This window comes from Chenopodium album, chromosome 10 (assembly GCF_948465745.1).
Source record: "Chenopodium album chromosome 10, dcCheAlbu1.1, whole genome shotgun sequence".
NCBI classification, from domain to species: Eukaryota; Viridiplantae; Streptophyta; class Magnoliopsida; order Caryophyllales; family Amaranthaceae; genus Chenopodium; species Chenopodium album.
In genome coordinates this window covers 18,715,658-18,740,360 of record NC_137843.1, presented here as the reverse complement: position 1 = coordinate 18,740,360, position 24,703 = coordinate 18,715,658, and the positions used below count along the sequence as shown (strand labels likewise).

Genomic DNA, 24,703 nt, shown 5'->3' with positions numbered 1-24,703 from the left:
AGTCTCCATCCCTTTTATATGGAATAACTTGTATCCCCTCAAACAAACAAGGGATAATGGGACATGAGGGTATAAATCCTTATCCCACCAATAATCCCTACAAACAAACATGCTATTAATTTTAACCCAAGGTAATGAGATACTGAGGTAGTATTGTATTTTTTTTTTCCTTATTTATTTTAAGGAATCTTATCGAAAGGAATTGAGTATTAGGAGTTAGGCCTCGATCATTCACATCACTTTAATTATATTGAGCTGAAATTATATTTACTCAACTTGATTTATTTGGATTGAACTAAAATTATCATTACTGATTCCTTAATTTTTTTTTTTTTCACTGAACTTATTTTTAGCCAACTGAAAATCTGAAATAAAGTGGAGTGAATAGGGATTTACAGTTAACTAATCTCAAACGGTTAAAAAAAAAAAAAAAAAAAAAAGAAAAAGAAAATACTCCGTAGAAATTATCCCTTTGAAGCCCTACTTCCTTCTCTCTCAGTTTCTTCCACTCCATTGAGGCGCCTTCATATTCATTCCTCCGCTGAAGCAGCTTCTCAGGTAACTTGTTTCTTTTTGTAATCATCATATCAATTTCACAATCTAGGGTTTATTGTTCATCTAATTTAATTTAATTGTCGGTTGGTAAATTCAAAGTTCGAATACTTGAATTTATTGTTTCTAATTACTAACGAGAGAGAAAATTACGAGCCTAATTGATAATTGAATCAAATGTATTTTTTTTTTTCTATTAAATTTGTGGATTAATAGCTATCAAATTTAGTTGCTAAAGTGTTGCAGAATCCTTTAGTTTTAATGTTAGGGTTGAAGTCATTGAACTATGATATTGGTTTACTTTGATAATTAAGCTACATTTGGTTGCCAATGTGTAGCAGGTTTTTGTTTATACGATCTCCTAATGTCGGGACGGAACCTTGAAAATGAAAGTTCTTGCCCTGGTTCAGGGACGGGCCCGGTCCTTTCGGCCGAAGAGCTCGAAAGGAAAAAGAAAAAGGAAGAGAAGGTCAGTAGTGTGTGTGAATGTTAATTGCCTTGATTGATGAATTCGGTAATGAGGAATTAAGGTTTAGGTGTTTAAGAGTATTGAAATAAGATAATTTGCTACATCATTATTTTGCATGATTAAAACTGTGGTATTGAAAATGGTTTATGCTAAAGCAAAGTATTGTTACTATTTTGGTTTGTTGGTGAGCGGGGAGGGAGGGAATTTGATTCAGAATGAAAGAGTGGAGTTGTCGAAACAATTCTATTGTAGTTTAGACAAAACTTTAAAGTTTGCTTCTGTTAGGCGTAGACCCTTATATTGGCACAATCGCAATTGGATGTATAAAGTAATTGGGTATGCATCATTGAGTGTATGTCGTTCAATGTTTCCATCCTTTTTAGAGTGGCATTTCAGGTTGAGATTTAACTATTCCTGTCATTATTTTTTCTTCTGCTTGTCATTTTTTTCCGTACTCATTTCTCTGGCATTTGAGTTTGTATATCTGCTGCTGAGTGTTGATTTGTTTGAATCTCTCTGCTTTTCCGTTCTTCCTCTGATAAACAATTAGTTATAGCTGTGATCCTTCATTGTGGCATGACACTAAATTGCAATGATACCTTTTCTTGTCAAAGGCAAAAGAAAAAGAATTAAAAAAACAGAAGGCAGCTCTTAAAGCACAAGCTGCCAAACTGCAGGTATACGCTTCTATCTTAATTTGTATGTATATATGAAAGAAGCCAAATTGCTGTACAATTCGACATACTTCCTCCGTTCTCTTTTAGTTGCAACATTTGGAAATTTGCATTATTCATGTTATCTCTTTTAACCATATTTGTTGATCTATATGTTGGGCATTTAGGCAAAATATACTCATGTGGGATCTTATTAGATTCATCTCAATTTATATTTGCACAAAATCAAAGCATTATACTTCCTCCATTCTTTTTTAATCCAACATTGGGGATTTTACGTTTGCCAATACTCATTTTATAACTTTAATATCTTAAGTTGCACTTTAATAAAAATTAATAAAAGTTAATATTTTGAAAGTACATTTTGAGATAATTCTAAAAAAAATCACTCATGAATATATTTTCTAATGTATAAATCACAAAATACAGTCGAAGGAGAGTGTGTGCGAATACTTTGAATTGTGTAAAATTCCGAATGTTGCGATTAAAATAGAATTAAAGAAGTACGAGCATTTTTTTATTACTTATTTATAATCAGAGATATAAAGGGCTGAAATTGCATTGGCTAATGTGAAAGTCAAAACTTTGCAACTAAAGAGAACGGAGAAAGTTAAAAAAATCATTGATAATTCCTAAGGGACTATGTATAAGTTTTTACATGTGGCTGGTAAATAAATCTGGCTAAGCCTAATCATGTGATACAATTGTGTTAGACACAACAAGCAAGTAACACCTCTAAGAAGGCCGAAAAGAAAAACTTAAAGAAGGATGCAAAGGAAGAGGATCCTGTGAGTTTTTTAGATCCAGAGACGTCACTTGGTGAGAAGAAGCAGCTTTCGAGTTTAATGGCAAAGCAGTATTCTCCTGCTGTAGTGGAGAAATCGTGAGTAATGTTATTTGAAGCCTCCAGTTGAATAATTTTTGTTGTGTGCTGATCTCTTTTGCAAATTGTTGGTGCAGATGGTATGATTGGTGGGAAAACTCTGGCTTCTTTGTGGCAGAGTCTAATAGCTCAAAACCACCTTTTGTGATTGTGAGTGCTCATTATTTGGCTTATTGAACTGTTTGCTAGAGTCTTGTAGATTTGGGGTGCTATAACTATATACTTAGGGAATTCCATGCTGTGCACTATATACTTGTTTATCCTTTGTCCTAATGGAAGTCAAAGTGAAATTTCTGGTATGGAAGCAGCTGTTCATATATTTTTACTTTATTTTATAAAATTTGACTGTTTGGTTGGGCGTAAACGGTTTTCGGGGAAACAGTTCCTCATTTGCCATTGCTTGATTGAGCCATACAAAAAAATTAGAAAGTGTTAAATTGTCATTTTGGGGCCAACCTAATGTGTGTGTTTGTACGTGCATCTAGTATAGATTTTCCCCTGAAGAAGGATTCAAAATGAAATTTAAGCATACAAACATAACAAATAATCCAACTTTACGTTGATGTTTATAGAGGAGCTCTAGCAAGGTGATGGAGTCAGGGGTCTTGCCTTAACAGTATTGGCTGTTTCAGTCATTTGTGTGTGATTTTTTTTCTGCGGCTAGTTCAATTTTCTTTAATCATGCTGCCATTGGATTTGCTAGAAATAAAGTAATTAATAGTAGCCTTTGGCAATCCTGTGCTTGTGTGACCTGTTCATCTGTGTGTGCAACTGAAACATTGAACTCGCTTTGTTAGTGTTTTATTATCGCCCTTTAGGTGGCTAACCTACCTTGAAATTATTTGGGATTTAATCTTATAACAACATCGATTTGTTTTGAGTCTTGCAGGTTCTTCCACCGCCAAATGTGACGGGGGCGCTTCATATTGGTCATGCTCTTACTGGTGCAATTGAGGTTTGGCTTTTATACCTTTAATATCTCTCTGTCGTTTTGTGTTTTGTATGCGAAGCTTCTTATGACAGTGGTTTGTTAGATGAGACACTAACCTAATCTTATGCAGGACACAATTATTCGCTGGCGGAGAATGTCTGGCTACAATACATTGTGGGTTCCTGGAATGGATCATGCCGGGATAGCAACACAGGTTAAATTTAAGATACTGTCTTTTTGTTTGATTTTTTTATTGCTGAGCCACGGAAAAGGTTGCCCTACCAGTTTGTTCAGTACTGTGATAAGAAAGCTATCCTAATTTATCTGTGGCTCCCTTAGGTCTGTTTTTGTATCTTATTCAAAATTTGAATATTAATGCAATCCTCAAGAGTATTTTATTTTAAAATTCATAAAAACTATGCTACCCCATCCATTTTTTTAAAAAAACAAGTTCTTATTATGTTCAAAAAATAATTTTCTCACCAGTTAATAATTACTACCTTTGGTCCCTCCTTTCCTTTTTGATATTTATTTAGAAGATAAAATATTGAAGGCTGTTAATATTTGCCCAAACAATAATAAGAACACATCAGGTGGACTAGGTGTCCTTGGAATGAGACTGAAAGTCAAAACTACAAGTTAGCCCATGTCCTCCTTATGTCTCCAATACAGTAATTTAGGAAAGTTCTGGCTGCTATGGCCGATAAAGAAGCTAAGAAAGTTGCTTAATCCAGCAATAGATCACGTGGCAGCACCATAAAATATGCAGCCATTTCCTCCAACACTGTCTCGTTATTGCAGGCTTCCAAAGTAACTTTTCTTTCCCTGCACTAATTCTGCAAAATATAATCTCCAGCTGCAATTCTGTAGATTGCAAAGTCTTTCTCAAATCAAGGAAGGCATGTGAGCAAGACCTTTTGGAACATATTGTCTGCACAAAGCTTTCTTAAAGATCTAGCTTACACAAATGCTCTCACTTTAACTACGACCTTTGATTTCTTATTTATGCAAAGTTTAGAGATTATCTTGGGTATATTCTAGCCATAGCTACTATTTAAACTATTACAAAAAATAGTTGCTAGGGTTAGAATATACCCTTATATTCCAACTTCGGTCACTGGTGTATCGTATTACACAAAGTAGTTGGTAATGTAAAGGGCAAAGTCCTCACGTCTTAATGTTCAGCACCAACATGTGAAAGCTTTCTCTAAAACCAATTTTTTAATTATAAAGATACTTGTTTGATTAACTTGGTATATTAAATTAGTTATTGACTAATAAACCAATACAACAAGATTTTCATAATGTTTTTGGATTTACTCCCTGAATCAACAAAATTTCACTATTGGGAAATTCAGTTATTTCTACACTTACATGTAGTTTTCCTTGTTAACTTCAGCTTCCCAAATTGACTGTTTAAGCTAGTCTCTGATTATTTTGAAGATCGTGTAAATTCTAATTGTATCTCTTTGCTGTTGATATTCTTTTCGTACAGTTAATTTATTTATTTATTAAGACGCTGAAAACATTGCCTTAAATCAGCTCCCTTAAATTTAAAACTTGAAGCTTGAAAGGGGTTGAAATGGACCAAAGCCTTTATGCCCCTCACAAGAGAGTGGAGAAAAAATCAAGGCTTTATTATAATCAATTTTGGTTCATGTAGCCGACCCCACTTATGGGATTAAGGCTTTGATTGATTGATCTCTTGGCTCTAAACCTGTCTTTATATTATCTGGCGCCTTTTGCTCTGCTGTTTCACAAGCTCAATTCTTCTGCTGGTTTTCTTAATTTCTTTTTGTTTCAAATTTACATCACAACATTTATGAAGAGCACTGTTCATGATTGGCTCACAGCTTTATAGTTTAAATATCTGCCAATCTGCGCCCGCATGATCTTCATGTTATCTAGAAAGCTGGACTATATTGATTTGTTAAATTTTGCAGGTAGTTGTCGAAAAAAAGATAATGCGTGAAAGAAAGCTTACCAGGCATGATCTTGGCCGAGAAGAGTTTGTTTCAGAAGTGAGTTCTTGTCCTTTCTTTCCATTTTAATATTATTATTGTCAAATATGAGCTAAGGTGAAATTCTTGTTTTTTCTTTATTCTTTTGTAACACAAGGTTTGGAATTGGAAAAATGAGTATGGTGGCAAAATCTTGAAGCAGCAGCGTCGCCTTGGTGCTTCCATGGATTGGTCCAGAGAGGTGTTTTTTTTTTCTCTGTTTTTTTTCGTTTTCGTTTTATTTTTTCTGATTTAATTGTTTAGAGCAATTGATGTATATGTATATTGGCTGTTCATCTATGTTTTCTTTTCTTCCTTTCTATTGTCTGCAGTGTTTCACAATGGATGAGAAACGATCAAAGGCAGTGACAGAAGCATTTGTGAGGCTGTACAATGAGGGTCTGATCTATAGGTATGTTCGACTAGATGATTTGCTTGGCGTCTGTGGTGCATTTCTGGCTCCTTTTTTAACTGATAAGTGGAGGCTGCTTCTAGCTGGAACACTAGCCTTGATGTGGGAAGCAATGTGTTTCTTTTTCCTCTAAATGAGCTGAAAGTAGGGAAATTATATCAATTTGGAGTTTGAAGCAATTATTGTCTACTGAGTGTACAACACTACAACTGTACATTTGAATATTGAATTTTTAATGGACATCTCAGGCTAATTACTGGAGATTAAATCTACCTGAATATTTAAATTTATTTGGCAACAAATAAATTTCATTTATAATCAAGAATAGTAACAAAGTTACTGTAAGCAATAACACCTCATCCTCAGAATAACTAACCACCAAAACCTGAATTGTTTATTGTTCATGGCATATGTGATACTTATATCCTTTTTAGAATAGATGAATGCTAAATCCTTGGAGAGTGGAGATTGAGAGTATTTTGAGTTTATAATTGTACAGATCCTAAATTTACATCTCCTGAACACAGGTTATGTGGAAATAGGTTGTGTTTACATATTACTTCCTCCATTTCTATTTAGTTGACACTTTCAATTTAGGCACACATATGAAGGAGATGAGAAAGAATGACAAAGCAAGTGGGGTAGACTAGTAAATGCAAAGTATAAAATTTATCCAAAAAGGAAACATGTTAACTAAAAATAAACTTCCTAAAAAGGAATACGTGTCAACTAAAAAAAAAAAATGGAGGTAATATTAGATACTGATGTAATGAAAGATCTGAATGGCCCATGCTACCTTATCTGTGGTTCAGTAAGTGCAGTCCTTATTTTAATCATGATTCTATCAATATTGGACACTAATGGCTTCATCGTCATAGTTTGTTTAAATATTTCCCTTTACAACTTCTTGCAATTCTTTTGATATATTGGTATCCTATTCTTGGTACATTTGACCATTCAGAGAAGCTTTCAATGTTTTGTACTACATACATTTCCTTATTCTCTTATCACTTTTTGTATTGTTAAAACGAAAACAGTAAATTAAATTTTTTGTTTTTTTATGAAATTTGATTTTCCTAGAGTCAGTTAAAATAAAGTTGCCAAAACTGATTAATAAAATATTGGTTGACTGTATCATTTGACATTTTGTCACGACATTTAGCAAATTTTCTTTTATAGCAATATACTTAAAATTCAACTCATTTTTTTATATCCTGAAGATCCTGCATCTTGCAGTCAATTTAATGAAAAGTAAACTCGGTTGCTTGGCTTTTGAAGATGTCCTAACATGTAATAATATATATGGAACTCAGTGTTTTGACCAAATTATTCTTTCTTCTGCTAAATGTTGATGATATCTGAATGGCTTAACTTCAAATGAATTTAAGCTCCAGCCTCCTACAAGCTCAGCTTAAAATGTACTTTTAGGATATTTCATTTAGTTGGAAATGTACCAGAATGAATCTTGATGTGAATTTTTATTTATTTTTAATTTATTGTTTCTTGTTGTGGTTGGCTTTAGGGATCTACGATTGGTAAACTGGGATTGTGTGTTGAGAACTGCAATATCTGATATTGAGGTTTGTTCTTTCTTTCCATGATGTGCTTATTGGATATTCTCTGCCATTTTCTAAAAGACATGTGGTATTTCTAGGTGGACTACGTTGATCTGAAAGGAAGGGACGTGAGAAAAGTTCCTGGATACGAAGATCTTGTAGAATTTGGTGTCTTGACATCATTTGCATATCCATTAGAAGATAATCTTGGTGAGATTGTTGTTGCCACTACTAGAGTGGAAACAATGTTGGGTGATACAGCAATTGCTGTACATCCTGATGATAGCAGGTACAAGCATTTGCATGGCAAAGTGGCCATACATCCTTTTAATGGAAGAAGAATCCCAATTGTTTGTGATGCAATACTTGTTGATCCAGCATTTGGGACTGGTGCTGTCAAGGTATGAATTCCCTTTGCATCTTATGTTTTCTACCTTGATCTTCTCTGCCCCCTTCCCTCTGATTTCTGTGAATTTTAAATGCTTTATTTCATGCTTTTGTAGATCACGCCTGCCCATGATCCTAATGATTTTGAGGTTGGGAAACGTCACCAACTAGAGTTCATTAACATCTTCACTGATGATGGGAACATAAACAGCAATGGGGGGCCAGAATTTGCAGGGTTGCCACGATTTAAAGCTCGTGTAGCAATAACTAAAGCACTGGAAGAGAAGGTATGGTTGTTCTGATCTCCTCCCTGCTTATTGTGGCTGTGTCTGTTGAGTGTAATGTCTGTGATAGATATAGGGGAAGTTTGTTGTATCTTGATGCCTAGTTAGCAATTTAGCATAGTCAGGAAGCCTGTTTCGGAGGAGCTAGGCCCTATGGCTAGTCAGTTTAACATGTTTTGAAAATTTGTGTACTTGTTTTCATTGTTCATTTGTCATTTTGCAAAATCTTATCCTTATTCGTTCCTTTTAGTGTGCTCAGCACGTTCATTTTTCATAACTCCTGTTCAGTGTCGACTGTTCTGGCATGTATTGTGCTAAACTATTTTTTTTGCATACATATTCAAATTTTCTTATCTTAGAATTCTATGTATATCAGGGATTATATAGAGGTGCTAAGGATAATGAGATGCGTCTTGGAATTTGTTCAAGAAGTAATGATGTTGTGGAACCATTGATAAAGCCTCAGTGGTATGTCAACTGCAGCTCTATGGCTAAGGATGCCCTTGATGCTGTTCTTGATAATGATAACAGAAAGATTGAGATCATCCCAAAAACCTATGAAGCTGATTGGAAAAGGTATGTCAAATCTCTATCTTCTCTGATATGTTGCTTGTCATTATGTCAAGATTATTGATATTGATAGAGTTTTTCCCCTTGGAAGGTGATAGTAGTATAATGATCGCATTGTAATGGTGCAGTGTTTTTTTTTAGATATTTTTTTTTACTTTATTTTATTTTATTTTTTGTTGTTGTTGTTGTTTCCCTGGAAGTTGGCAGTAGTACTATAATCGCATTGTAGTGACTTGTTGCAACATTCTAATTATTTGACAATTGAAGAAGTAATCAGTAGTTTTTCCAATTGCAGAGTTAGACAATACATTAATTTCTAATCTATCTGTTCTGCAAGACTTCTACTCCCTCCATTCTCTTTTAGTTTCAAAGTTTTGAGTTTCACGCTTGTCAATGCATAAATTTAACCCTTTTTTATTTCTAATTATACTTAATTAAATTTATGGAAAATTTTATATTATGAAAATATGATTTGATACAAATCTAACAAGATTAACATGACTATACATCCCAGCATATTAATCAATAAAGATGGTCAAATGGACAAACATGAATTGTGCAAATTTACAAAAGTTGCAACTGAGTGATAGAGAACGGAGGAAGTACATAGCTATTTGTATACCCATATATACGTACCCCATTTATTTTTCTTCTACCCACTTGCTGGAGGTATGCAGGCCAATTAAAATATTTAAGATAAGGTGGCTGGTTCATGGGTAATAAATCAAAGGCGGATAGAGTAGAAGAGAGAAAGTGGAAGATGGATGTGGTGTTAACAAAAATTGGGAAAAAGTTAAAGCAGGAAAATAATAAAGAGGGATTATATACTTAACTGGGAGTGTAAATTTCCGAATTCACTTTTCAAGAAACAGAGAAGGGAAGCATTGCTCTAAATGCTCTCCTTTGTATCCTTTCCAAAATCAATAATTGAAGGGAAAATAAATGCACTCTTTTTTAATATATTGGTTTCGTATCATGGTGAAGGTGAAGCTTGTTTATGATAACTGTATTGTTTTTGTGTTATTATTATCATAATAATTGTTATTGGCTATGTAGCTACCTTTCCAAATCCTTTCACTTTCATTAATTTTTGTTTTGTTTTTGTGTTTATATTTCATTATTGATAAGAGTCATATTTTTTGCAGATGGCTTGAAAATATTCGAGACTGGTGCATCTCTAGGCAACTTTGGTGGGGCCACCGCATACCTGCTTGGTATGTTACATTGGAGAAAGATGAACTGAAGGAACTGGGTGCTTATAATGATCATTGGGTAGTCTGTCGAAGTGAGGAAGAGGCACAAGCTGCGGCTACCAGAAAATTTGCTGGGCAGAAGTTTCAGATTACTCAAGATCCTGATGTTCTGGATACTTGGTTCTCCTCTGGTCTCTTCCCGTTGTCTGTTTTGGGCTGGCCAGATGAGACTGATGATTTGAAGAATTTTTATCCAACTTCAGTTCTTGAAACTGGACATGACATTCTTTTTTTTTGGGTCGCTCGGATGGTAATGTTGGGGATGAAACTTGGAGGGGATGTACCTTTTAGAAAGGTAAACCTGATTTCTTGGTCTATTGGGCAATGATGCTATATATTAATGGCTGCATGTTGACATGAAGGTTCTCTTTGTTTTATGTGTTAGATTGTATGAAGTTAGTATATCAGTATATGTATTTGCTGCTTTGCATTTTCATCCTGCAAGGGAAGGACAGTATTTTCTTTGATGTATTGATTATAGGATGTTATCCTTTTTTGTACTAATAGAAGAGCTCAAATATCAGTGCTGTGCTAGTTCGTCATGATAGGGGATCTTGACATGTGCTTTTCACACATGACTGACATGTTTTGTATTGACCTATTGAAGATTGGCCTATTACTAATTCACCTATTGTTAACTTGATTGGTGTGTTTATATATAGTGTTGCCCTGTAAAGATAATGATTTGAACTTTGTAGGTTTATCTTCATCCCATGATCCGTGATGCACATGGGCGTAAGATGTCAAAATCATTAGGGAATGTTGTGGACCCTCTTGAGGTTATAAATGGGATCTCTCTAGAAGATCTTCAGAAGAGACTGGAGGAAGGAAACTTGGATCCCAGTGAGCTTTCCAGAGCCAAAGATGTACAGAAGAGAGACTTCCCAAATGGCATTCCAGAATGTGGTGCTGATGCTCTTCGCTTTGCTCTTGTTTCATATACTGCTCAGGTTTGTGCAAAATGCCATAATCTATCTGAAAGATTGAAATTTTTGTTTGAACGGGAATTATTTTTATATTGTTACTGATGTGATATTTCCTACTTTAGTCTGATAAAATAAATCTAGATATTCAACGGGTTGTTGGGTACCGTCAATGGTGCAATAAACTGTGGAACGCTATCAGGTTTGCTATGAGCAAACTTGGGGATGATTACTCTCCTCCAACCAGTATAGATCCCAATGTCATGCCATTCAGTTGCCAGTGGATACTCTCTGTCCTGAACAAGGCTGTTGCTAGAACTGTATCATCTCTTGAGGCATATGAGTTCTCTGATGCTGCTACTACTGTGTATTCATGGTGGCAATTCCAGCTCTGTGATGTTTATATAGAAGTAATCAAACCCTATTTTGCCGGCAATGAGGAGTCATTTGCAGCTGCAAGAGGTTATGCTCGTGATGCATTATGGGTTTGCCTTGACAGTGGGCTTCGACTGTTACATCCATTTATGCCATTTGTGACAGAAGAATTATGGCAGAGGCTTCCTCAACCAAGAGATTCTATAAGGAAAGAATCTATTGTGATAAGCGAGTATCCTTCTGTTATACAGGTAAATTCTGATAATCTGATGTATTTCTGGCTTCCTAGTTTGGTCCTTACTCATAAACAATTGCATTCTTTCGTTCCTGTAATGTTCTAATAATTAGTTTTATTTTGTCTTTCCTGTATGTAGTATTATTTTCATTGAAATCCTGTGACTGGTTTTATGATGAGCTGCTTTTGTTTGCACTACAATATTGCAGTCTTGGACCAATGAGAGTGTCGAGCAGGAGATGGAGCTGACCGAGTCTGTTGTAAAATCTCTGAGGAGTCTTAAGTCATTATTACCTGCTAAAGAAAGACATGAAAAGTAAGTGTTTTAAGCAAATTATCTGCTTCATTTTCCTTCTTTTGTTAATAAATTAGTGTTCATACAAGCTGTCTATAACTTCTTTTTAATTTTTTTTTAATTTTTTTTTGTAATTAATTAATTTATTTATTTATTTTTTTTTTTTTTTTTGTGGTGAGTCATACATATGTAAGGAAAGTCTGTGGAACTATGTGCCTAAGGCTGTCTTATATGTTGACCATTTATTTTGAAAATCATATGTAACCAATCATGTGCTTGATGGGTCCTTTGTTCCCCAAAGTCATAATCTGGAATGGCCGCTGCCACCACTGCTGGAACAAACCTGTCTCTCTACCCAAATTCTGATTCTATTTACCAGCACCAGCACTGTTCCATTATCATGTTTCTTTAAAAGCTGTAGCATCTTTGTTGATCAAAGGTTTGTTTAATAACACCATGATTTTTGTATACCAGTGCTAGCATAGTTACAATGTCGTGGCATACACTATTTTTAAACCAAATCACTGTCTATGTATTCCTTTTTGAGACGTTCCAATTTAGTTGCTACATAGATATACTATTTCATCCCCTCTAAAGTTGGTCCCATATCTATCCGCCACTTTCTTCTCTCTACCTTATTATTTTTGTTTTTCAAACTTTGTATAAAGCATATTTAGCAACATTTTGGGATATAGGACTTGAGGGGGTGTACTTAGATTGCAATTCCTCAGTTATTATAATTTTCATCATCTTTATTATTTGTTAATGCAAGCGTACATTTATGTGTTCTTCAGGAGACAAGCTTTTGCAATTTGCCTGAATGAAGAAGTTGCAGACAATGTTCGGAGTCATGAGTTGGAAATTTTAACACTTGCTGGTCTGTCATCTTTAAAGGTGTGCAATCTATTGTAAATTTATGATTAAATACTTTTATGATTTTCCTAATCAGATGTTGGTTCAAGTTTTCTGCATGTGGTTTGTTGTGTTTCTTGATCAATCGATTGCTTTTATTCTTTTTTGGTGAGGATTGGTATGTGTTGTTAAGGATTCCATCTCTTTCTTTTTTTTTTTTCTTCTTTATTCAAATTCTTTTAGCAGTATAGAAATGCAATTTTTTTGTGACACCATTAAAATTATACTCATGGAACCTTCACACATGCTATCACTCACAAGGATTGTCTTTCTAGAAAAGCAGGGTCACTGTTGGAGATTGTAGTAGTTTTTTTAGATCCTTGAATGTGAAGCAACTCTGGATCAAAGTCTTGGAACTCTTCTTGCAAAGCTTCAATCACTCACTTGCTTAAATTTTATAAGCCCAAGTACCTTTTCTGCTCAGCATTCTTTTTGATCTTCCACCTCTTCTTTTGTTGGTGATATTTTCAAACAGGACGAATCCTGCTATTTTTTTCTTCTCCCCTCTTTGAGATTCAATTGTAAGTTTTCACCTTCAGATTACCTTCCTGATTAATGATAACAATCTATATAGCCCTCCATTATTTTCATCTGTTTTTGAGGTTTTGCTGCACAAATCACCCTCACCTTTTATTTCTTCCTCTCCCCTCATTGAGATTCAATTATAGTTTGTCACCTGCAAAGTTCCTGATTAATGATTCCAGTCTATCTAGCCCTCCATCATTTTCATCTGTCGTTGAGGTTTTGTACTGAATTGTCTTTGAACTTTTGTACCGAATTTTAATCTCTGCTGCACAAATTACCCTCACCTATACAACCCAATTGTGGCATGGAGACCTATGTATTCTAAATAATTCTAATAGTCATCTTAATAATATCTAGAAAATAGAAGGGACACTACAGGCATCGTGATTAGTGAGTCTCCAAGTTTTTAAATTTATCTTGGAAAGCCATTGTTTGGGGGGGGGGGGGGGGTGTTAAAGCGCCAACTTGGATTTGTGACCTGTATTGAGTTTGATTGAGGGTCTTAGTGAACCTGTAGATATTATTCGGATGAAGCAAGCCTCCAACATATGGAATGCTCAAGTTGGATGCTTGAAAAACACAAAGAAATGAATTGTTTTGAGGAGTCAAAGCGTCACTGTTGAACTTTTTAACAAAGTAGGAGAGTATATCGATGGTTTTTCAAGAATGGGTTACAGACCTTACAGTCAAGAAAATAAAATGCTTGAATTTGTGAATGGGGACAATAACAAATTTTCAATTGGATAAGTTAAACATGACTCAAGGAAGATTAGATTAAATAGGAAAATTGACAAAGAAACCAAATGATAAGGATTGAGTAAGATAACTAAGAGAATAAAAGTTGAAAGAAAGATGGGATAGACTGGGATTCCTAAGATTAGGTGATTTTTGTAGCATAGATATATTAAGACCCTATCTTATACAAGTTACCATCGATTAGAATCCTATGAGAGGCAGAAGATTGATCATGACTTGGATCTAGACAAATTTGACACAAAAGAAGCCAAAACAATTAACCAAAAAGATGCCTAACGGAAGTTTAGATTATATATGTTGTGCTGCCATAACTTTTGGCTTGCAAACTATTTTAGGACAAAACTAGTTAGAAAAATGTTGGGGCTATTGATCCATGGGTTATTGGCCTTGTAGTCCCTTCTAGAACTCTGACTAAGACTTGCAAAATTTTGATCCAAATTGCATGAACCCTATGGGAGACAGGCGTTTACATTAGAGGTAAGGCTAGGGCTCTTAGATATCTTGGATCTGGTTGATTACGACAAGATAAAAAATGCCGTTATGGGAGACAATCCTAAGGCTCAACACTCATTGGCTAAGATGGTTTAAGACTTTTAAATGAGACTTCTAAGTTTAGGGCTCTTGGAGATCTAGCCTTAAGCATAGAACATGTCCATTGAGGTGTAATAGTGGTGTATACAATATGCTTGATGAAACTAATGTTTTTAAATTCAATTATTATAAAAGCTTTAATCATTTATATTGTAACTTCACAAGAATCCTCCCAATCGTTCCTCAAATTGTAGCCAAGGGGAAAGCATCTTACATGAATTGCATGCTTGTAAAGTTGCAATCTCTTGTATTAGATATACATTTATAATAATATTGATATGCATTTTAATATTCAAGAAATATAAATTATTATTGGACCCTGTACCCACTTGATGGATATGATTGCACGATTCAGCCCTTTGGTATAGGCTTTTCAAATACCTTCACAGGGAGCTAAGCAAGGACTAGGGGATGGGACCATTATAGGTGTCTACAAGAATTCATATTTTGGTAGATGTGGACTAGCAGATCGAAATTTATATTACATGATAAATTTGATGTACTCCTTAGAAACACAACATAGGACAATTAAATCATAAGAGATGCAAATACTGGTCTCTATACCTTATGCCTCATGGTGTTCAAGTACTACCTTGTAAAGCTCAGGGGTTTGTTACTCTTTCTATACATTTTGATAAATTATCTGGTGAAAAAACTGAGACTCCCTTGTCTCCTGTCACCTAGCAGGGGTTATGCTCAGTTAATTTCCAGGATAAAAAAAGTTTTTTTTCTTTCTGAAATTTTCCTTAGCCCCCTTAACAGTGTAGGTCTGTAGGCATTCCTGATTCCTGTGGCAATGGAATTCTTGGCTAGTTTTGGATCTCCTGTGTTTTTCATATTAGAAAACTGAACTAGTTCCACTCTGAGCCCTATTGTTTGGTTTTTTTCTCTTTTTTACAGAACTTTTACATAAAGGCCTCATGTCAATGCCGGTCTTGGTAATTGATTGGACTGCACGCAATCCTAGAACAATCATGCTTTCTTATTGGTGCTTTTATGTTTTGCTTAGAAACTTTTAGAGTGTATCTAACAAAATCAGACCCGTTAGATGATCAACTCATTGTATATGTAGTAGAGTTTTTTACTTTTTAATTTCTAAGCAAAATGACTCCCTCTTGTTTGTTTATTGATAGAAGACTTAGAAGACCTTGGAATCCTTTCCTTTTTGCTATTCTGTACTATCTTTCCATGGCTGAATCTTACTGCTTTTGTTTATAACAATTTATCTTATAACTTGGATTTTGCAGATTGTGAACGAGAATGAAGCTGCTCTTGCCAGATGTTCACGAGATGTTGTAAATGCATACATCAGTGTTTATCTTGAGCTTAAAGGAACGATTAATGCAGAAGTAGAGCGCGAGAAGCTGAGTAAGAAGATGGAGGAAACAAAGAGGTGAGTGTATGCTCAATAATATTTTGAATGTTTCCATTCTTTTAGTTTTAGTTTTATTTCATCTTCTGTTTGTTTTTTTTTTTTTTTTCCAAGTTATCCTATATCATTTTTTCATGTAGTGTTTCATGCCGTGTTTGGGAGTCTAAAGTGCAACACCTCTTAGGGGCTATAAAAAATTCTTTCTTATCATGAGGATTCCTGTTTGTGGGTGATGCTTTTGTTTCCTTTGTGATGGTAAACTGTTTATGATGTACAGGCAAAGAGAGGCTCTGGAAAAGATGATGGATGCCTCTGGATACAAAGAGAAGGTACGACCTCAAATCCACGAGGAAAATGTGGAAAAATTGACCAAACTTGTCCAAGAGGTCTTGTCGCTTGAAAAGGCAAGCGAGCATCTTGAAAAAGATATCGCTGCACAAGCAGCTATGGAGAAATAGAGGGGGGAAATACAGAGCTGATTTTTTTTTCAGATTTATATTATGCATTCTTCCAATTATTGTTACTTACATGGAAGCAATGTATCAATGATTCAGGAAGTTGAACATTGTACTCTTTTTGTGATCATGAGGTCAAATTTTGGTAACATTTTATATGATGGCAGATTGGCAGTTGTTTTTCCCCTCCTTTATAAATGAGCTTAAGACTTGAAGCGTTGTGTGATCAGATGACATTATACATTATTGTTGGAATCTACAATTTTGTTTCAAGTATACATACACATGTTTTCGACTTTGTGAACAATACTTGTCAATGTGCCTTTGGTACTCTCTTTACTCTTCAAGCAGATTTCACGAAGCCAATAGAGCTCAGGAAAAAAAGAGTGATTATAGTTAAAGATGGCTCTGGGCCGTGTCTCGTGCTAGACCCATGCGCTTTGGGGTTAGTTAGGCTCAGCTCACGGCAAAGCCCATGAGTTTCGTGTTGTGTCGGACCGAAGTTTTTATAAGATTGGCCCGTGCACGGCTTAGGCCCACGTGTCATCGTGTCGGGCCGTGTTAGGCTTGTGTGCCTTAGCGAAATTGCATTGATTTTAGCATGATTTGTCGTACCGTGTCTCATCGTGCTTCTCCCAAATAAAGGCGGACCAGACTCGACCCATGGCCCACACGCACAATACTGTGTCATGCCGTGCTTTTTTCATGCTCGTGCCGTCTCGTGCTTTTTTCGTGCTGGGCTGTGTTGGGCTTCAGGCCGGCCTAGCACAATGCCATCTTTAGTTATAGTGATATAGAGATTAATTACTGATGAATTGTTAATGAACTAAGTTTGATCTCATATGGTTTATGAGTTTAATGTTAATGAGTTTTTTTTTTTTTTTTTTTTTTTTTTTTTTTTTTTTTTGGGTTGATTCTATTGTTTTAAATGAAAATAAAATCAGCTAACATCATGAAATAAAATTTTATGTAAAAATATATATATTTAATCAAAATGTCTGCATCATTAATAAAAATGCAGTTAGATGAATATTAAAAATTCATGATTACAAAATACAAATACAAACCCTGCCCTTTTGTACGACGCATAAAATCTCAAGACACGTACGTTTATTTTCAGGAGGAATAATGTATGTTCATCATCTTGATGTCCGACTAAATTTTAAGGACTTGATTCACCATATGTTCTTTACTTGCATGTAATTATTTTGTACGTATTACATATATCTTACAGTATGTATATGTAGTCATAACCAACATGAGATAAGTTATTGTTTATAATAATTGCATTGAATTATGGAACGAACGATGATGAGTGATATCTGATGTATGCTTGTGGGAGAAATATGAGGCTTTGAAGCAGCAAGACTACGAAGCAGCAAACAAACAGATTGTGATGGATCCACCACCGCTTGTTTAGGACTTCAGGTTCTCCTTATCTGTTACTTGTTATTTTATCTACACTACTCACACTCGCACCCACACACTCCATCTGTGAGTCTGTGACTATCCTTCTCTTCTGGAATTTATATGAATGACATACAACTCACACTTAGCCAAAATGTCAATTACTGAACTTCAATTTTTTTATCTGGAGTGTGCTATTTGGAAGAAAAGTGAAGGGGGTAACAAGCTAAGGGGATAATAACGATAACACAACAATATTTAATTTTTTAATAGATGTGCTTAGAACGAAGAAGGTTTAGATTTCTAACAACATATTCAAGTGCCATATTTGTATAAAATGGCTACATTCTTACATCATCAAAATGTCATGTATTGGTGCACCAGATGATAATAAGCGAGAACTCTATGTAAGATGGTGCAACATTAAACCCTGAATAGCACTAGTATACTCCCTCCGTTACGAATTACTCGCAATAATTACTATAAATAGCCGTTATACATTACTTGCAACAAAAATTTTTCTTTCCTTTTTTGATAAGTTTTTTAGGGTGAAATGACAAATTTACCCTTACTTTATTTTTTTAAGTTTTTTAATTATTTGTAAAGTACATTACTTAACTTTTAATCTAATTTACTCAATACTAATCTACTCTAACCATTCCCACCAAAAATTACCCCCTTTCCTTCTTAAATCAATAAAAAATCATTCATCTCCCCAACCACCAAATTGAATGTTCTTCATTCAATTGGCCTCGAAGATGTTGCCCAGAATTCACTTCTTCTGGAGAATTCTCCAAAAACTCTTCATAAACCCTAGATCTCCTCCTTCTTTCTGTTTTCTCTCTCCTCTTCGTTCTGTGTTCTCTCTCTTCCATTTTCTCTGTGAAACCCTAATTTCAATTCCTTTGAATTTCTGGAAAAATGAGTCCAAAAAAAAAACAAAAAAGAGTCTCTTAAACGATCTGAGAAGGACAATGAGTCCACTATATACATTGCAAGACGAGGACCTGGAGTGATGAAACCTGTTCGGAGGTGCTCTGCTTCGTTTTCGAGGTACTCTGGTGGTAAAATTGGGGCTAAGTTGTACTACAGTTCTAGCGATGAAGAGGAGAAAGTTGTTGTAGATACACCCAAGACGATGGCTGTTGAGGCGGCGCTTGTGTCAGATTTGTCGGTATCCGTTGCAGAAGTTATTGAAGGGGATGTCGGTCTGAAGGAGTCCCCTAAAATTACTGAGTTGGAGAAGGAGGAGACGTCGGAGAAGGCTTCAGCCACCGAAGGCTCTCCTAGGGGGCAGAAACGCCTTAGATCTGTCTTCAAGGATGACTACAACGACTGGGATCCTTGTTACCTGGCTATTTGAAGGACAAATACCCTAATGACTTCCCCCCTAGTCTCTGACCTAGCAACATAAGTATGACTAAACCCTAATTGCTTTACTTTCTGTGTTATTGGCTACAATTATTGCTTGTTTGCTCTTACATCTTAGTCCCTATTGTTTATTTATGCATGTGTTTGTGTTGGTTTGACTATGAATATTGTGGGTTAATTTGTTGTTGTTGATTATTGTGGTACCTGGGTTTTAGTGGACAAAGATTAGTCTACAAAGGTTCCACTTAAGTGTCTGATAAGACTTATAAACAAAACTTAGAGTCGCCACCTTATTTTTATCCGAATAAGGACGGATTTTAAAACAGTCAATTTTAAGAAATAAAACTAAAGAAAAAATCAACTGTTAACTCCATAAAATAAATAAGGCACATGGTTCGGGGTTTAGGTTAAGAGAATCGAATGTCTGGAACTCGTCTTCCCTTCCGTTCTAAAGAACGGGCTCTTACTAATGCGTTGTTAAAAAAAAGTTTTAAGACATGTTAACCACATAAAAAAAATTAATATAGGTAGGTTTGAGCACCAAAGTTGCACTACGTACCGATCATAGTGAGATTTTGAATTCACTCACGGATCAAAACCTTTGTAGTTCGGATAGATGCCATGTTTTAAATAACCAATTCCATTGGGTTTTTAATTTGGGTAATTGACATAAACGTCATTTTTGTAAGTGGGATTTTAGGGATCTTTGACGGATTCACTCATAAAAGTAAAGTGAACCACCTTGGTTGAGGAAAATCACCCTGATTAGTGATTACAAAAAATGTCTTTTGAACAAGACAATTCAACAAATGCGTCCCAATTGACGACATTTTTAGTGGGTCAAGGTATTTTTTGGAATGAAAATGTAAGGGTTCACTGTATAATCTCACTTTGGGTTTAAAAACGCTCGAGGGTAATTTTTGTAAGGTTTTAAGGGTTATGTGTTTAGGCTTAATGGAATTGACCAAGTAAAACACGACACCTGTCAAGGCCTTACTTCCAAATAAAAGGGAACAATTAACTATTTAATCATATTCGATTGTCAATTAATCCATGGGGTAATTATAATGGGATATATGCTTATTTTTATGGAGATGGATAATTGTTACAACCTTATACAACTAAATAATTAATCTTAACCTCATGTTTGGAAACGAGGCCAAAACCTTATATTAACTATCATTAATTATTAAAACAAACAAGCAAAGTTATGATTCATTCTTGTGTCGAAAAAGGGTTTGAAATAAGAAGGTTCACAAAATTATGAAAGATTTTAAAGTTTGTTAAAACTTTTATTTCTGAAGTCGTCTTAAAATAAAATTAAAGTCCTTAAGACATCACTTATTTCGAAAATCATCTTTTAAATAATATTAAATATTTTTTAAAACAACAACATTTTGAATTAAAGTTTGTTAACAACTCTTATTTCTAAAGTCATCTTTAAAATAAGATTAAAGATTTTAAAACATCTTTTAGAATTAAAGATTGTTAAAAACTGTTATTTCTAAAGTCATCTCTAGATATAATTAAAGTTACTTAAAACTCTTAATAATTAAAGTTCTATAAATATAAATACCTAATATAGTGTAATATAGGTCCATGACACCATTAGTTTCTTAAAATAAATTAATACAATATCTAAAAAAATAATTAAGAGAAAAACGTGCCTATTTCATCTCTTTGATAGCTTGAACTAAAAAAATCATTAAAAATCATAGAAAAATTAAAAAAAAAATAAAATTGTGAGATACGGTTGGAAAGATCTTGAAAAATTCTATCACTTGAGCTAAAGAAATGGAACTGATTCTGGACGTAAGGGTTGTTTCATAGCCGGCCATTTTTGGGACGTAGTAACTCTTTACTCTTGAAAATCCTTTACACAAACTTTTAATTCCTTAGGTCTTTAAGCTCACTTTAAGAAGGAAATTATTTTTAAAAATATATCATATACAAACACATGAATGTATTAACCTTCCTTATTCAAAATGCATTAGAAAGAGATACCATGAAAAATGCAATTAACCCCCCTCTTTTATAACCTATCACCTCAGCAATAGGCTTGGCTTTCTAATGTGGAGTAATGAAAGATTTAGGGCTAATTTAGCACCTAATATCGTCATTACCCTATTGATAACATCACATGGAAACAAACACATTAGTTAGCTTAATAATAATAATAATAATAATAATAATAATAATAATAATAATAATAATAATAATAATAATAATTAAGGAAATTAAGAAAGGAATAAAGATAATACCTTGAGCTAGATATATCAATTTTTTGGATAACCCTTCTTGCTTATCAAGGACTAAAAGATGATAACTCCTTAATTAAAGTGAAATAAAAGAGACTAAGTGATATTTTTTTGGAATTTTGAGATATTAAAAAAAATTAGTGCAAAATAAAGCTAATGAACTTTATTTGATTTTTGATTATAGAAAATAAACTTGAAAAATAAAACTAAATCTTGAGAAATTAACCTTTTTTTTTGGGTTTTGATATAGGCTAGGAATACTTAAGCAATTAAACTAATATTTTTAACAAAGATGAAAATAACAATAATACTTGAACTTGAAATATTTTTGTGTGTTTTTTTTTTTTAGGAATTAAAGATAATAACAATACTTAAATAAAAATAACAACTTAATTATATGATGCTTTTTATAAGCTAATAACTTAAAAATAAAGCTAAATTAGAGAGTTTTTAACTAAATCAAAAGATTAGAGGAGAATTTTTTAGAGAGAATTTTTAGAGAGAGAATTTGTAGGAAATTTTTGGTGTCTTAAAATTAGAAAATTAGGGGGGTATTTATATGAAAATAAAGGGGTTAATTGGAAAAAAAAAGTAAATAAAATATAATTCAAGGATTATAAAGGTAAATATCAAGATTTTGGTAATTAATGAGAATCTTGATATTAAATTCTTTCGTTTTATATGTAACAAACTATTTAATCTGTTTTGCAACACTTAAACTGATAAAATAAAGAAAACGTAATTAAATCAGACTCTAATATTCATATAATAAAAAGGTTCTAAAATGCCATGGTATTACTAAAAAGAAAATATATAACCAAGTCATGTCACCATCAAAAAATACTCACATGGTATACGTATGGCAGAGTGCTTAAATTTATTTAGTGACTTTTATACTCACCAAGGTACTAAAACAATACTTATAAAATAAACATCTCCCTAAGATGTCAGTTCTGAAAGTTACACAAAGACATTAGGTAACAATATTAGTAGGGTTGGAAAAAATATTTTCAGAGCTTAAAAAAAAAAAAAAAAAAAAATCCTTGCCCTTATTAGACAATACATATAAATTTACCCAAGAACATCTAAACATACGACAAAACCTTATAAATACGGGCATTTCAAATAATAACCCTTATAAAGTAAGGTAAATCATATAAAATCATAAGATTGACATGGTCAAAGTGAAAATATACCATGTAAAATCATACAATATTAAGTCATACGACATAAATTTAAGGTAGTCAAGAGTAAAATATATTCACTTAACCGAATGACCTTTAAAAAAAAGATGAACTCTTATCTTGCCTCACTTTACTAAAACACAAATTTATACTTATCATAGTCGTAAAAAAAAGAATAAAAGATACAAAACTAGATCAAAACAACAGGAAAACAAATAAAACAGAAGACCAACTTCACGTCGGCAACGCAAATTAACGTAACGGAAAATACTATTTGAATAGTGTCAAATAGTGTTTGAATAGTGTCAAATAGTGTTTTGAATAGTGATATGTAATATGTGACGCGTATGAAATCTAGCTGTCCCAATTAGAGTCAGATAAATATTGATACAATTGATCCAAATTGAAATTTATTGGATACAATATTAACCGCGGGGGATAAAAAAAGGTAACGTTAATTCACTATTGATGATTGTTTATCAAAATTGAAGACAAGATACAAAAACTAGTCTGAAATAAACAAGTTATACAAAGTAAATAAGAAAAAAAAAGATAAAAAGTCAAACAAGAAGAAAAGAACGAAATACAAAAGAATGTCAGTATCCACATTCTTTGACATGATTTTAGCAGAAAAAAAAACGGCTTTCTTTCATCATAATACTCCATGGGACCCTTAACCATGCTGCTACAGTATTGATACTTAATCGAAATGAGAAAATGAATCCTATTTTGACGCCGGATACTCACCCTGCTAACACTATTCACCTACTATTCAACATAATAATTATACGAAACAACCATACATTCTTGATTAAAAAAAAATACATTTTTATCCATACGTATCCCCCTTTTTACTCTCGTCCATACAACACCTAGATAAATATTGACGGGTTTGGTCCGAACTTGTATTTATCGGAACAAGTATTAACTGTGGAATAAAATGACAATGACATTTTAACAAGTGTATATAAAAGGAGGTTCCTTTAGCACTACAACATGTAGTACCTATTTAGGTATGGGAATGTTTGTCATTGATAGGTTATCGTACACATGTTTAAAATAAATTCCTAACAAAACCAACTAACAATGTAGTAGGGTAAGTAGGGTCGAATCCACAGGGAGATGGTATTCAATCTAACCTCTAAGAAATTGGAGAAACTAAACTATGTCACGAAATTGGGATAGGGAAGTAGTCTAAATTAAAATAGGAATAAAACAATTGATAAAAAGACATAGGGTTGTGGTTCACCATGCTTATAGTTCTAAATCTATCAAATATCAATAAAAATTCAATCAATCAATTATCTAGAGGCTAAGCCTACTGTCGGGTCTTAACGCTCTCAATTCAACATATGTAGTTCGGTCGCTAACATAATCAGAATTGCTAATTGTAGGTAAGCCTCTAAAAGTAAGATCTTTCGATTCAAACTCTTATTAACAAAAATTAATCAAGCAATTGATCAGGTTGCAAGATTAACAATAAAACACTATCAATTAGACAAATCAATAATCAAAATATTAAAATTATCAATCAAGATTCATAATATAAACATGGATTCCCAAACCCTAGAAATAAACTACTCAAACATGGAAGAAATAATTAAAACTAGATCTAAGGAATAAAACATAATTAAAAATAAGAGATAGAAATAAAATACCTCAATGAATTGAAATAATAAACCCAAGAATCATCCATGGAAGAATCCATGGAGATGCCATGAGAAACTAGGGTTCAAGAGAAAGCTCCAAAGAACGTAAAATAACAAAAAGCATAAAAAGGCATAAGGGAAAAATAATATCCCTTGAGTATTTATATTATCCTAAAACTAATCTAAAAATAAATAAAGAAAATAATTAAGAAAATAAAGATTACATAGGTTGAATTATTATTGGATGATAAAAGATGACGTGGCATAAAACCGCAAGCAAAGTCGACAACACGAGCACCTCATGGGCTGCTTTGGCTCGCCAGAACCTGCGGGCGCAGGCTGGTGGCCGCGGGCTGGCAGTAGCTACGGCTGGTGTCGAGTGGTCGCGGGACAGGGGCGCAACAACATCCCGCGGGTGGCTGAC

At 33.8% G+C, this 24,703-nt stretch overlaps 1 protein-coding gene across 1 annotated transcript; it reads left to right on the top strand.

Moving 5' to 3' along the window:
- The first annotated feature begins 436 nt into the window (after positions 1 to 436).
- LOC145562324 (valine--tRNA ligase, mitochondrial 1-like) lies at positions 437 to 16,594 on the top strand. The gene is made up of 21 exons (XM_081622556.1): positions 437 to 558; positions 894 to 1,021; positions 1,636 to 1,698; positions 2,409 to 2,578; positions 2,656 to 2,728; positions 3,468 to 3,533; positions 3,640 to 3,723; positions 5,453 to 5,530; positions 5,628 to 5,711; positions 5,842 to 5,921; positions 7,444 to 7,501; positions 7,576 to 7,878; positions 7,981 to 8,151; positions 8,525 to 8,724; positions 9,864 to 10,266; positions 10,670 to 10,921; positions 11,020 to 11,520; positions 11,714 to 11,820; positions 12,594 to 12,693; positions 15,831 to 15,976; positions 16,233 to 16,594. Exons 2-21 carry the CDS (start codon positions 917 to 919, stop codon positions 16,411 to 16,413), a joined length of 3,225 nt encoding a protein of 1,074 aa, XP_081478682.1. The 5' UTR covers positions 437 to 558; positions 894 to 916; the 3' UTR covers positions 16,414 to 16,594.
- The last annotated feature ends 8,109 nt before the right edge of the window (positions 16,595 to 24,703 follow it).